General features: G+C 47.5%; 1 protein-coding gene across 2 annotated transcripts in view; it reads left to right on the top strand.

Annotated features, from left to right (window-relative positions):
• Positions 1-735: 735 nt before the first annotated feature.
• dner (delta/notch-like EGF repeat containing) overlaps positions 736-12,943 on the top strand; it is a 48,076-nt gene continuing 35,868 nt past the window's right edge. Inside the window, exon 1 of one of the 2 annotated variants that reach the window (XM_031573790.2) lies at positions 736-1,676. In XM_031573790.2, coding sequence (XP_031429650.1) covers positions 1,410-1,676 — 267 coding nt within the window. In that variant the 5' untranslated portion in view covers positions 736-1,409. The remainder of the gene's footprint in view (positions 1,677-12,943) is intronic. The other variant, XM_031573791.2, reaches the window with a different exon arrangement.

The following is a 12,943-nucleotide window of genomic DNA, read 5'->3' as shown; positions in this document are numbered from 1 at the left end:
ATGCCGGTAATTAACACAGTTAAGATAGCTAGCTAAGTCTAGGACAATGTCCTGTCAGGGCAGGTTCATGCTAGTTAATAAATGTAGGTCTACATCTCAGTGCCTCCAGATTTGTTCAATTATCTGAAGTTAAATTAATGTCATCTTTTTCTTTGGTCCATGAACTATGGTGATATAGTAATATGGAGTGACAGTGGCGTAGGAGGTAGAGAAGTCGTATTGTAATCGAAAGGTTGCCAGTTTGATTCCCTGTTGTGCTGTTTTATAACTTATTTTGAGCATCAAGTTCTCTTGAACTTTGGACATTATTTGTCTGTGAATAGATATTTCGTGTTAGTACATTTAATGCTGTTTAGATCATTCTAAAATGACTTCGAATCTCTGTTTGTAAATGTGATAAGATAATTCGGTATTTAGCAGTTTATGCTAGCTCTCGTGAAAGCAATTTTTTCATGTCCCCCCCCCGGAATTACACTCTGAAATTTGACCATGTATTGTCCCCCCCTACAATGAAATGGGATCTCCGCCCCTGCGCATGGAGCAGGGTTCCAGATGCTTTGCCTAGCGCTTGTCATATCTATAACTAGCCTACCGATAAAAAAAGGAGAGCCCACCGGCGAAAATCACGTGCCGCTAACAATTGTCTGGCGCCAGGTCTGGGTAGGAGGCCTGTTGTTCCGGGGATATACTATTAAGTTAGATGGTCCTCGAGTTTTTTTTTTATTGTCTAAGTGGTCCTTGGTCTGAAAAAGTTTGAGAAACACTGGTCTAGACACACCTCTTGATTTGGAGAGTAATAATAACATGGAGGATGAGAGTGAAATATTTTTAGAGGTAAATACTAATGTAGCAACGGGTATGTTTATTTGCTTCCATTTACCGAAGTGTGTGTGCACGTGTGCATGTGTGTGCTTGTGCACGTGTGTGTGTGTTCGAAAGAATGGTGGGGGGAGATGGAGTGTCGTCAACCAGCGTCACAGCATCAGCAGCTGCTCGTGTGCCGGAGAACCCTCCCCCTTCAGTCTCTCTCTCTCTCTCTCTCTCTCTCTCTCTTTCTCTCTCTCTCTCTCTCCCTCCCTCTCCCATCCCACTCTCCATCAGTCGCTCCCCTGCTCCCTCCCTCTCTGTCTACTTTACTCTCTCGCTCTCTCGTTTTCTCTCAGTGAGCCAACACACGGTGCATCAGCAGCATCCTCTCAGCCTGTCTCTGTCTCTCGGTCTCTCTCTCTTCTCTCTCACACACACACACACGTACGTGCGGCTGTCAACTAAGCAGCAGATGAGAAGCCTCCACACACAGCCTCACACAGTGAAGCGGTGAAAGCAGGTCGGAAAGCTCGAAGAAGAAGAAGAACAGAGGAGGAAGAAAACTGTCTCACTTAGACGGAAGAAGAAAGTGAACACAACGCATGCAGGTCGCCATGGTTGCTCAGAAAGCCTTCCGCCTCCTCATCCTGGTCTTCACCGTGGGGGGGGTGTCTCTCACACCTTTGAGCCCTGCCCCAACCACTCCCGTCGCGATGACCCCACCTCCTGACCCCTGTGAGGGACGGCCGTGTCTGAATGGGGGGGTGTGCGCCCCCCAACCTGATGTCGAGGGGACCCTTGAGAACCCACCTGACTCCTGGGCTTACATCTGCACCTGCACCCCTGGATTCACTGGCCACAACTGTGAGGTAAGTGTGTGTGTGTGTGTCTGTGTGTGTGTGTGTGTGTGTGTGTGTGTGTGTGTGTGTGTGTGTGTGTGTGTGCAGGTGAGTGTATGAAAACTGTGTAACTCCGTAACCACCATACTGAACATACATGAACATGAAGTACATGAACTCTATGTAATTTCTAGTGGCAAGTGTTGCGTGTGTGCGTGTGCGTGTGCGTGTGCGTGTGCGTGTGCTGGGGCTTTTATAATCCAGTCTCTGAACTCTTCCATGTGCCATCACCAAGATGTGAGGAGGAGTGCTATGTTGCTGTGGTAACAGACCAGTGAGAGACGAGAGCCCTGACTCACAATGACTGTGTGCATGTTTGCGTGTGTGTGTGTGTGTGTGTGTGTGTGCGCGTGTGTGTGCATGTGTGTGTTTGTATTTGTAGAGCCAATAGCACAGCAGTGTTTTTTTCAGTGTTGCCTTTTCAACCTGCTCAGAGGTCCAAGGCTTTGATCCTCAATGAGAATACACTATTTCTATGAATGTGTCTGTTTGTGTTGTAATGTGTTTGATTAAGTGTATTTGTATGAGTGTGTGTGTGATTATGTAGAATGGGAAACAGACCATGTACTCGCAGCAGATAATTTGATATTACATCCATTAAGCAATGGTCCTGCTAAGGCTGTGTTGCATCATAGTTTGGGGGTGGGGGCAGTATATTTCCGAGTTACAGCTCGGAATGGTTGCTGAAAGGAAGGTTTATGTCGATCATGTTCATTTTGATAATGTATATGACAATGTATATGTGTATACGTGTGACCGCTGCTCCACCTGCATTCTACCATAGACAGTGGCACAGTAATTCCACAGTTTGTCTTTTCCTTTCCATTGTGTGCCGGGTGGTCAGTACCACCGGTTCCTTTCCATTGTGTGCCGGGTGGTCAGTACCACCGGTTCCTTTCCATTGTGTGCCGGGTGGTCAGTACCACTGGTTCCTTTCCATTGTGTGCCGGGTGGTCAGTACCACCGGTTCCTTTCCATTGTGTGCCGGGTGGTCAGTACCACCGGTTCCAAAGTTTGCGTGGACGCTTTACATCATCATCCAAATCTGCTTATTCCTTCAGTCAGTTGGTTTCAACTCTGTTTTTGCCGTGCTTTCCTGACATGTGTCTTAGTTTAGAGGATGCCATGACTTTTCCCCTTTTGCTTTGTATTTAATTTAGGGTTATGTGTGTGTGTGGGTGTGTGCTTATGTGTATTAATGTGTATGTTTATGGAGTAAGTGTGTGTGTGTGTGTGTGTGTGTGTGTGTGTGTGTGTGTGTGTGTGTGTGTGTGTGTGTGTGTGTGTGTGTGTGTGTGTGTGTGTGTGTGTGTGTGTGTGTGTGTGTGTGCACAGGCACAGTGCTGCAGTGGAGATGTAGGCTGTAGGAGAGACTGAGGTGACTCTGAGTGCAGCCGAGACCCCGCTTTACATGGAGCCAGGAAGCACAGGTTCCATGAAGGTGCTGTTGTGAACTGCAGCTTTGCTGTCCTAGCCTTCTAAGGGGGCCAGTCCAAGGACAGTGGCAAGGCAAGCAGCTCACTCAAAAAAGAACCTGGCCTTGGAGAAGAGTGAATAGTGGGGTTTGCCTGCTGTGTTTGTTGTGGAGGAGAGTGAGATGAAGATTGGAACTGCTTGTGTTTGGTGCATCGTCCTGAAATATTAAACAACAGGGGAGAGAGAGAGAGATTGAGAGATTGAGAGAGGGAGAGAGAGAGATTGAGAGTCTGGTCATTGTCTATAGACAACACTTTGGGATGAATTGATGATGATCAAGGATGAAGTGTCAGTGTTGTGAGAGCCAGTGTAAAGCATGGGTGGATATGTTGAGACCCTTAAAAGGTAGTGTAAGAGACATTTTAAAAAGGAAAGAAAGAGAGAGAGAGGCTGAATCAGAGAAGAAGCAAAGAGGAGGATGGATTTACACGATAGAGAGATGATAAAGCTATGGGAGGGTGCTGAGTCTGACTGGGGATGGTGTGCGTCAGAGAGAGCGAGAAGAAGAGAGAGAGAGAGAGAGAGAGAGAGAAGTGAGGGTGACCTCTATCCAACAGGTAGAGTCCTGCAGATGCTGCTTAGAGGACAATGCATCTCTTTCTGCGCATCAGAACAATATGTTTCTTTCTCTCTCTTTCTCTCTCTCTTTGTATGCGTGCATTAAGTATGCATCCATTAAACATGCCAGTTTGTGTGTGTGTGTGTGTGTGTGTGTCTTTCCCTGGTCTCTCAGAATAGCCAGAAGGAATGTTCTCTGTTTCTCTGCTGCATTTGCGTGTGTGTGAGTGGGTGTGTGTGTGTCTCTGTGTGTATAGACCAACACATGTATACATGTGTATGTGCTATTCTTTATGGGTGTGTGACCCTTTCCATGCATGCGTGTCTGTGCTTGTGCAGAGGTGACAGAGGGAGCGAGAGATCCTCAGCTGTTACCATGGTGAGTGTGTGTGTGTGTGTGTGTGTGTGTGTGTGTCTGTGTGTGTGTGTTTGGAGCGAGAGATCGTCTCTTTTCTACGTATGACTGTGCAATGCAAGACCCCTACTTGAGGTTTCAGTAGCGCTGGAGACAGGGCAGTTGACTCCGCTCCCTCCCTCACACACACACACACACACACACACACACACACACACACACACTCACCATGGTAACAGCTGAGGCAGTCAATAGTGATTCAGTAAAAGACTGATATGACTTCTCCATCTTCTGTGCGTCACAGAAGAGAAGGAGGAGGAAGGAGAGAAAACAGAGAGAGAGAGGGGGGGGGGAGAGGGAAAGATGAAATAAGAGAGAGGAAGAGCTGGGTTGTGGATGAGTCCATGTCCCGCTGACATTACGTGAAAGGATTAATCCCTCGCTGTGAGGTCTGCCTACACAAGGCTCAGCAGGAGTGAGTGTCTGGTTAGGGTGATGAGTGAGATCAGAGAGGAATTACCCTCATCTGTTCTCAGGTCAGTTTGGTGTTCCCTGGCCTCTCATCACATCACGTCGCGTCACGTCACGTAAGTCACTCCATGCGTGTAAATCCCTAAATTCCTGCATGGGAAATGCATTTAATGTGTGCATTTAAACAAAATGAATACAAATATCTTCCCCTCCCTCCTTTCAGTCCTGTGAGATCAAAGGTAATCAGGGCACTTTGCTTTCGATTTGGCTTTTTCTTTGATCGGTTATTTGCTTGCATTGTACCACAATAGTGAGTTGCTTTTGACAAAAGAGTCTGCCAAATCACTCAATATAAATGTCAGTGTAAATATGTGTAATTTGCTGCGGATGGAGCTGCTTGTAGCTAGCTGTTGTGTAATGCATGGGAAGCATGTGAATGAGCCAATAATCATTACCAGTCCAATAACAAGGTGCTGCAGGAACGTAGCCAGAGGCTATGATCAGTATCAATGAGAACATGGCTTTCTGGGGCACCTCTCTCATAGCTGCTCTGAAGCACGGCATTAAAATAGTTTGAGGTAAAATGAACGTGAACTCATAGCATAGTGTGTGTGTGTGTGTGTGTGTGTGTGTGTGTGTGTGTGTGTGTGTGTGTGTGTGTGTGTGTGTGTGTGTGTGTGTGTGTGTGTGTGTGTGTGTGTGTGTGTGTGTGTGTGTGTGTGTGTGTGTAGTATCAGAATGTGTGTTTTCTCAATCCTCGACTGCACTGACCTAGTTAAGTACTGGCTGTGCAGTGCAGGCTGAAGCCCTGGTGCCTCCTCGGCACGACGCCAGGCCTGGGCGTGCCCACTCCTGTGCCCACCGGCATGCCCACAGGCCAGAGGTCCAGCCCTCAAACCCCTGCCAGGATGCTACAATGGCAGAGACCTGCCAGAGGTGGCCATTATTTACATCCTTCAGCACTTACAGGCTTGGAAAGCTGCTCGCTTAAGTGTTTGTGTGTGTGTGTGTGTGTGTGTGTGTGTGTGTGTGTGTGTGTGTGTGTGTGTGTGTGTGTGTGGGTGTGTGTGTGGGTGTGTGTGTGGGTGTGTGTGAGTGTGTGTGGGTGTGTGTGTGTGATTCAGAGAAGCCATAGACAGTGGGAGGACAAAAGAACAGTTGGAAGGAGAATACACAATGAAATTTAAAAAGGCAGAGGAAAAGTAAAAAGGTAAAGTAGTGAATATTGGGTAAGCAGTAGAGTGATGGGATGTGAAAGGAAAGGCTAAGGCATTCATGAAGAAAAAGAACAAGCTGGGCACAATAATGGAAGCTTGTTTGTTTCTCGTTTTTTAAAGGCTTACATTACACTGAGATTTCATTCTCTTTCATTTCATCTCCTACATTCTCTCACTCCTTTTTTGCTCCCTCTTATTCCTATCATCGTTCACATTCTCATCCAGTACCGCATGGTCTTACATTTTCACCAGCTCTTCTCTCTCTCTCTCTCTCTCTCTCTCTCTCTCTCTCTCTCTCTTTCTCTCTGTCTCTTTCTTGCTATCGCTCTCTCCTTCTGTGTGTTACTCTTGTATATTCTCTCTATTCTTCTCCCTCTCTCTCTCTCTCCCTCTCTGTCTCTCTCTCTCTGACTCTCTCCTGTCCTTCAGTCTGGGGTACTGATGGGCGACGCATTTATCTCACAATAGCGAGCACTCTCACAGACTCAGTGCGGTGATGTGAGGATAGCTACCTATTTTTAGGTGCTGCTATTTTTAGCCGTTTTGATGTGGACACTGCGTGTGTGTGTGTGTGTGTGTGTGTGTGTGTGTGTGTGGGTGTGTGTGTGTGGGTGGGTGGATTAAGTCACATCATCTGGGAAGGTTTTATTGGGGATGGTTGTTTACAACTGATGTTTTATCAGTGTGTGGGCATGTGAGGCAATGTTTGTGTGTGTGTGTGAGAGAGAGAGAGAGAGTACATGTATGTGTGTATATATAAGTATGTGTGAGAGTGTTGTGTGTTTGGCAGTAAGAATAGCGTGACACGTCCTTAACCACTCTTCTTTTTTGGGCCCGAGTCCAGTTGCTGTGTCCTCTGATGTCACTTACCTCCCTCCTCTCCTCCCGTGAGACCTGAGTCACTGTGGGCGGACCCCAGGGCGACACAGCCCCGAGATTGGTCGGAAAGGAGACGTGTAATCATCATGATGTCACCTCTTTGTGATGTCAGCGAGTGTTCCGATCCTTTGCAGATGCAGTTGGGCCATGCTAACGCCCTCTAATCAGGCTTCTGAGGGGAGGCTCATTCACACACTCGTTGATCACCCCCGGCAACTGTCACCGGTGCCTGCGGCAATGCCAAATCAGTGTTGGCCTGTGTGCGTGCGTGTGTGTGTGTGTGTCTGTGTGTGTGTGTGTGTGTGATGTCTAAACAGACCCACGGATCTGATAGACTTCAAACAGAGCTGTCCCATGGTGGGGGATCAGTCAAACTTAACCCAGAGCTCCAACTTTTTGGAAGATCATTCCTACATTTGCTATGATCAGCCTGGTTTTGCAGAGTCTCCCATGTTACTCAAACAGCCTTGACGCTCAAGCCTCTGATCTGAGATCTGTCAGCATCTATGACATGCTGTGTATGTGTCCTAGTTTTAATTCAGAAAACAGAAGGACATAATGAGACAATTCAGGAGTTTCCATGGTTTTTATGAAGGAGAACAGGTCAAAGAATCTCTGCAGTCTGCTGTGTATGAGAGATAGAGAGGAAGAGAGAGAGAGATAGAGAGGAAGAGAGAGAGAGAGAGAGAGACTGTGTGTGTGAGAGAGAGAGAGAGAGAGAGAGAGAGAGAGAGAGAGAGGCTGTGTGTGTGCAGAGAGGGTCACCATAACTGTTTTCCCACCAGGCTCGTCCCTGAAGCAGCAGACCATGCTGTCGTCTAATTAGTCCCTCTCCTTCCTCATCCTCCTGTCCTGTCCTCCTCTTTTCCCCTTGTTATATTCTCCTCTCCTCTCACCTGTCTCACTCTCCTCCCTCTCCTCCTCGTCTCCTGTCCTCTGTCTCCTCTTCCCATCTTCCCTCATTCACAATCCTCACCCTCTCTCCTCTTCTCATCTCCCCTCATTCACAATCCTCACCCTCTCTTCTCCTCTCCTCCTTCCTCTCTTTATCCTCTCTGCTCTTTTTTCTGTTCTCTGTTCCCCCTCTCCTCTCTTCTCTTCTCCTCTCCTCTGCTCTCCTCCCTCCCTCTCTCTGCTCTTTTCTGGCCTTTGATATCCTCTGCGTGTTAATGAGCGCTGCGTTCGGTGGCCATGGGGGATGTGTTAGTATGCGCTGCCTTCGCCAGCTCCCATGTTGCCCAAAGGAGCCTTTAGAACTCTCCTCTCGTTTTTATGAAATCTCCAAACCTCCTTCGCCCTCTCATGGAAGCAGATGAGCGTGTGTGTGTGTGTGTGTGTGTGTGTGTGTGTGTGTGTGTGTGTGTGTGTGTGTGTGTGTGTGCGTGCGCGTGTGCCTTCTTTGAATCCCCTTCAGTGCTGAGGGGAGCTTCTCCTCGGCTCTTGACCACACAGAGGCCGTCGTCGCATAATCCTGCCTCTGCTGCTTTGGCCAATCAAAGGCGTCTGTTTCTCTTCCAGCACTGATCACAGGATGGCTGCTATCTCTGACAACCCCCCACTGATGAGACCAGTGTGTGGAGAGTCACCACAGAGACCTGAGAAAGAGAGAGGGAGGGAGAAAGAGGAGAAGAGATGTGTCGAATCACTTTTTTCCAACATGTCTCTCAAGTACTATGTCCTTTTTTTCCCTGTATCATTCTCTCTCTCTCTCTCTCTCTCTCTCTCTCTCTCTCTCTCTCTCTCTCTCTCTCTATCTCTCTCTCTGGTCCTCTGAACATGCCTCTGAAGGGGCTCCGGGGCACAGCACCGGCCAGTCCCCCAGCTGACAGCAGCCTCACCCAGCCACCAGCCATGTCTCCTGGGCTCGGGCCATATGCTCTCCTCCCTGTGCGTGCCACCTCCCCACGGCGGTGGACGCGGACGCCCTGCATGCTGACACGTGTCTTGACTAAAGCTCCAGCGGTTTGATCGGATTGGGAAGCAGTGGGTGTGAGAAGAGAGAAAGAGAGGGGGAGAGGAAGAGAGAGAGAGAGGGGGGGGACAGAGAGGGAGGGAGAGAGAAGATCACTGCCACAGCCTTACCCACAAACAACACAGCCTGAGTGGGTTGACCAACACTGTGTGCCAGACTCGCGGTGGTCCATACTGGTCTTAAAGGTGCACTCTGCAAATTAGTTTCAGTTTTGCAAAAGGTTGTTGATATTTAAGCTCCACAGCCAATCAAATTACACCCCTCCTTTCCATGCTCCTGAAGCTCCGTATTGATTGATGGGGATTGTTTATGGCTCAGTCCGAGCCATCATGTTTGTTTCGCCGTTACAGAGCCAGGACTGAGTGCAAACACTGAGCGGACAGCTCGAGCTACAAGGAGCAATTTGATTAAAAAGTGTATGCGATTAGAATCGTGGACTGCGCCTTTAATAGAAAGGATTTCTACTCTACTGAAACTCTACTTTGATGTGTAGTCATTGATGCTGTTATAAAAAGTGGCCGTTTGGGTCAAATCCTGAGAAGACATGAGAGACACCTGTTGGCAGGTAAATGTGGAGGATGAGTGTGGTGTCCCACATGATATATGCACTGTGAATCCTTATCAAATGTTCAGTCAGCTGTGAATGCCTTTGATAAATCATGAATCCCTGGGGGTCAGGTAAGCTTTTGTCAGCTGCTTAGACATGGACACATCTGCTTTACATCATATTAGATGACTTTGGTTGAACTGTCAGTGGAGGCTGCAAATTTCATCTTTTCTCTGCGGTTGCCTCACGGAGGTCCGTATGAATGTGCTGTGTTCTCAGACCCAAACTCCTCTTCCTGAGTTGTCGCTCTTTCTCTCTTTCTCTCTTTCTCTCTTTCGCTCTTTCGCTCTTTCTCTCTGCCTCGTTAAATGTCAGGCTAAGTGTTAAATGCGGAATCCTCCCGGTCCACTTCCTCGGAGCCGTCCTGTCGGTACGTCAACCTGCCCCAGCCTGGAGCTGTTGCCATGGCATCTGCCTCTAAAAACAGGGCGTTCTCACTGTGACAAGCTGCAGGGGGGCAGGGGGGCTGTCAATCATGGCATTGTCCTCAGGTTATAGAAAGAAAAAAATGGAATGGAACACAGTGTTCTAGAATGCTTTTCCACAAGGCTGGTAATAAGTAAGGGATAATGTATTGTTCGGAGGTCATTATCCAAAAATAAATCCCGACGGGGCGAACAACACCCCGACGCGCAGCGGAGGGGTGTTATTTCGTCCTGAAGGGATTTATTTTTGGATAATGACCTCCGAACAATACATTATCCCTTACTTATGACCGACGGACAATACATTATCCCGCTTATTATACGGTTACTTGCCAAAAACTATAGAAGACATTCCTCCAAAATACCTCTTTTTAATGATTTAGTTGCCGTTTCGTGATTTCCGCTAAGAAATAAATAGTTCTTCAAGCAAATAGAACTTTTAAGTTTCAGGTGTTGCGTAGCAACCCATTACTTGCTGACTTCAAATTACAATGAGTCTGTTACGTTAAATGACCGGACTACTTGCGGAATGATATGAAAGATGTGAATTAGAAGCAAAAAAACCTGTTGCCAATGACAGCGGTCAATATCTTTTCGCAGCGGTGAATATCAGGAAATATTCACCGGCGAACGTTGGGATGGCCCATTCAAATCAACGGAACTTTTTGGAACTTTCTGAAGAGCCGTATAATAATTGGTGTTATATTAGGAATAATGTATTATTATTTTACTTTCTTCTCTCTCCTTCTCTCCCTCTATCTTTTCGTGATGACGTGATGCTGTTTCAGGTATTCTGGTCCTAGCAGGAAGGTTTAGAATGTATCAAAGGTGGTATCTCAAGCTTCTCTTTATTTTCTGGAGGTTTTTTTCTCTGTCTTTTACTCTCCTGAGGTCATCGTAGGATGATGGCCTCACGAGTAACATAAGGCATAACATTAGCATGTACCCCTTAAAAGCTTGATTCGGAGAATCCTTTTTCATACAGCTTCCTGGGCACCTACAATGAGATGGCCAGTCACATAATTGGCCATGATATTACTTTGAATTGGAAAATGATGGCCAATAGTAGTAGGTGATGTACCTGACGTCAGGTTGTGAGTCCCTGAATGCTCTTGGAGACAGCAGGCCTGTGTTGTGTTGTGTTGACGTGTTTTTTTAGCTTGTTTCAGTCGTTTCCCCCTCTTTTCCTCCTCATCCTATAAAACTGTGTGTGTGTGTGTGTGTGTGTGTGTGTGTGTGTGTGTGTGTGTGTGTGTGTGTGTGTGTGTGTGTGTGTGTGTGTGTGTGTGTGTGTGTGTGTGTGTGTTCAGGCCTGGAAAGGAATAATTCTGTAATTACCCATCCTGTTTGGGTACAAAGCCTAGAAGGGTGCTTCTCAGCAGGCGTTTGATGCTGAGGCGGACCCAAAGCTTTTATAGTGTAAAACAGCCCCAGCAGCATGTCAACCAAGAGGGTAGCATACAGACATCACCACCCCCACCCAAACTCTAAATCTGATGGGAATGGTGTGTGTGTGTGTGTGTGTGTGTGTGTGTGTGTGTGTTTCTATGTGAATTTGTCCATTTCGTATGCATATTATTGTGTGTTGGTGTGCTTATCCTTGTGTGTGTGTGTGTGTGTGCCAAGCATCTGTATTGCAAATGGAGTCCACTCCTGCCCTTCACCAGGCTTCAACAGGCTGCTCTGTATTCCGAGGCCAGTGTTCTCTCTGCTCCTCATTCACCATATGATTGGCTGAAGGAGAGGAGGCCGTGGGCCAATCAGGCGCTCTGATTTCCATATCACACGCCACCTACCCTTTCATGTCCCAGGAGCAGAGGGGAGCGCCGCTATCGGCCAACACACACGCCGCATTTTAAAACAGCCTGCTGTGTGTGTGTGTGTGTGTGTGTGTGTGTGTGTGTGTGTGTGTGTGTGTGTGTGTGTGTGTGTGCGTGTGCAAAATGCAGATCATAAAATAGGCAGACCGTCAGATAAAAGCCACTTCAGTGTCCTTCGGAGTGATCGTTGATGTGTGTTTTGTGTGGTCTTCAGCTCCAATCAAGGATAAAAATGGACTGAGAAAAACACACATTAAGCTTTCCAGGTCACCCAAGTGGGTCAGTCCCTCTCTCTTCCCTGTTCTAAATCCCCAGATGTCAATTCATGACAACTTGCACCTTTTACTGTCACCAGAAACAGTCGAACGAACACAAGAAGAAACAAATCTGCCCTTGTTAGTGTTTCCCTTGTGAACTGTCTCACTCCCTCTCTCTTTTTCTCTGCCATTATCTCTTGCTCTCTCTCTCTCTCTCTCTCTTTCTCTCATGGTGTTGAGCCCAGTATTTGATTACAGTATTTGTAAGCATCGCCGCCAGTCAGTTGTCAGGTTTGTGGCGCCGATCAGGCTTCACGCGTGTCTCTGTTTTCCTCAAGCTGCGCTCTAATTACAGCGTAGCCTCCAACGTGACAGCGAGCGCCCACGACTCACGGAGCACAATAGAGCATCTGCACAGCCCAGAAGAGAGTGGAAGACGAGACGAGACGAGACGAGAGAGACGAGAGAGACGAGAGAGACGAGACGAGACGAGACGCGACTGGGGCACGAGGACAGAGACGGCTGAACGACTTGAGCATCTAATGGGCATGAATGGGATTTACTGTAGTTGGGTCCAGCAGTGGAGAGCACTTCAGGGACTTTGAGTGTGAAAACATGGAGAAATTGGCCAGACGGGATCAGATAGGAGAGGGGGAGAGAGAGGGGGAGCGATAGATAGAGAGAGTGGGAGAGAAAGAGAGAAAGAGGAGAGACTCTTGGCATTCTGTATTTGCATTTTGCGAGAGAGAGAGAGAGAGAGAGAGAGAGAGAGAGACACACACGTCACACAGACGCAGACACAGGATGAAACTGTGAAGGCTTCGAGCGGCGTTCTGCTGGTGTGCCTCTGCGACAGGATCTCGCACTCGTGCCCATTAATAGCAACTCATTCCATGAAAGGCCGGCAGATCTATGAATATCCATTAATTCACTGGCTTTGGGAGCGCCAACACTTCCGAGCTCTGAATTCATCAACACTCATGGAGTAGCTATAATTACGCCCCTCTGCTGTCTGTCTGACTGGGCATGTATATGTGCATGTATCTGGGCATGTAAATGTGCATGTATCTGGGCATGTATATGTGCATGTATATGTGTATGTATATGTGCATGTATATATGTATGTATATGTGCATGTATATGTGCATGTATATGTGCATGTATCTGGGCATGTATCTGGGCATGTATATGTGCATGTAT

This window comes from Clupea harengus, chromosome 9, assembly GCF_900700415.2.
Source record: "Clupea harengus chromosome 9, Ch_v2.0.2, whole genome shotgun sequence".
In the NCBI taxonomy this organism is placed as follows: domain Eukaryota; kingdom Metazoa; phylum Chordata; class Actinopteri; order Clupeiformes; family Clupeidae; genus Clupea; species Clupea harengus.
This window is presented reverse-complemented; position numbering and strand designations above follow the sequence as displayed.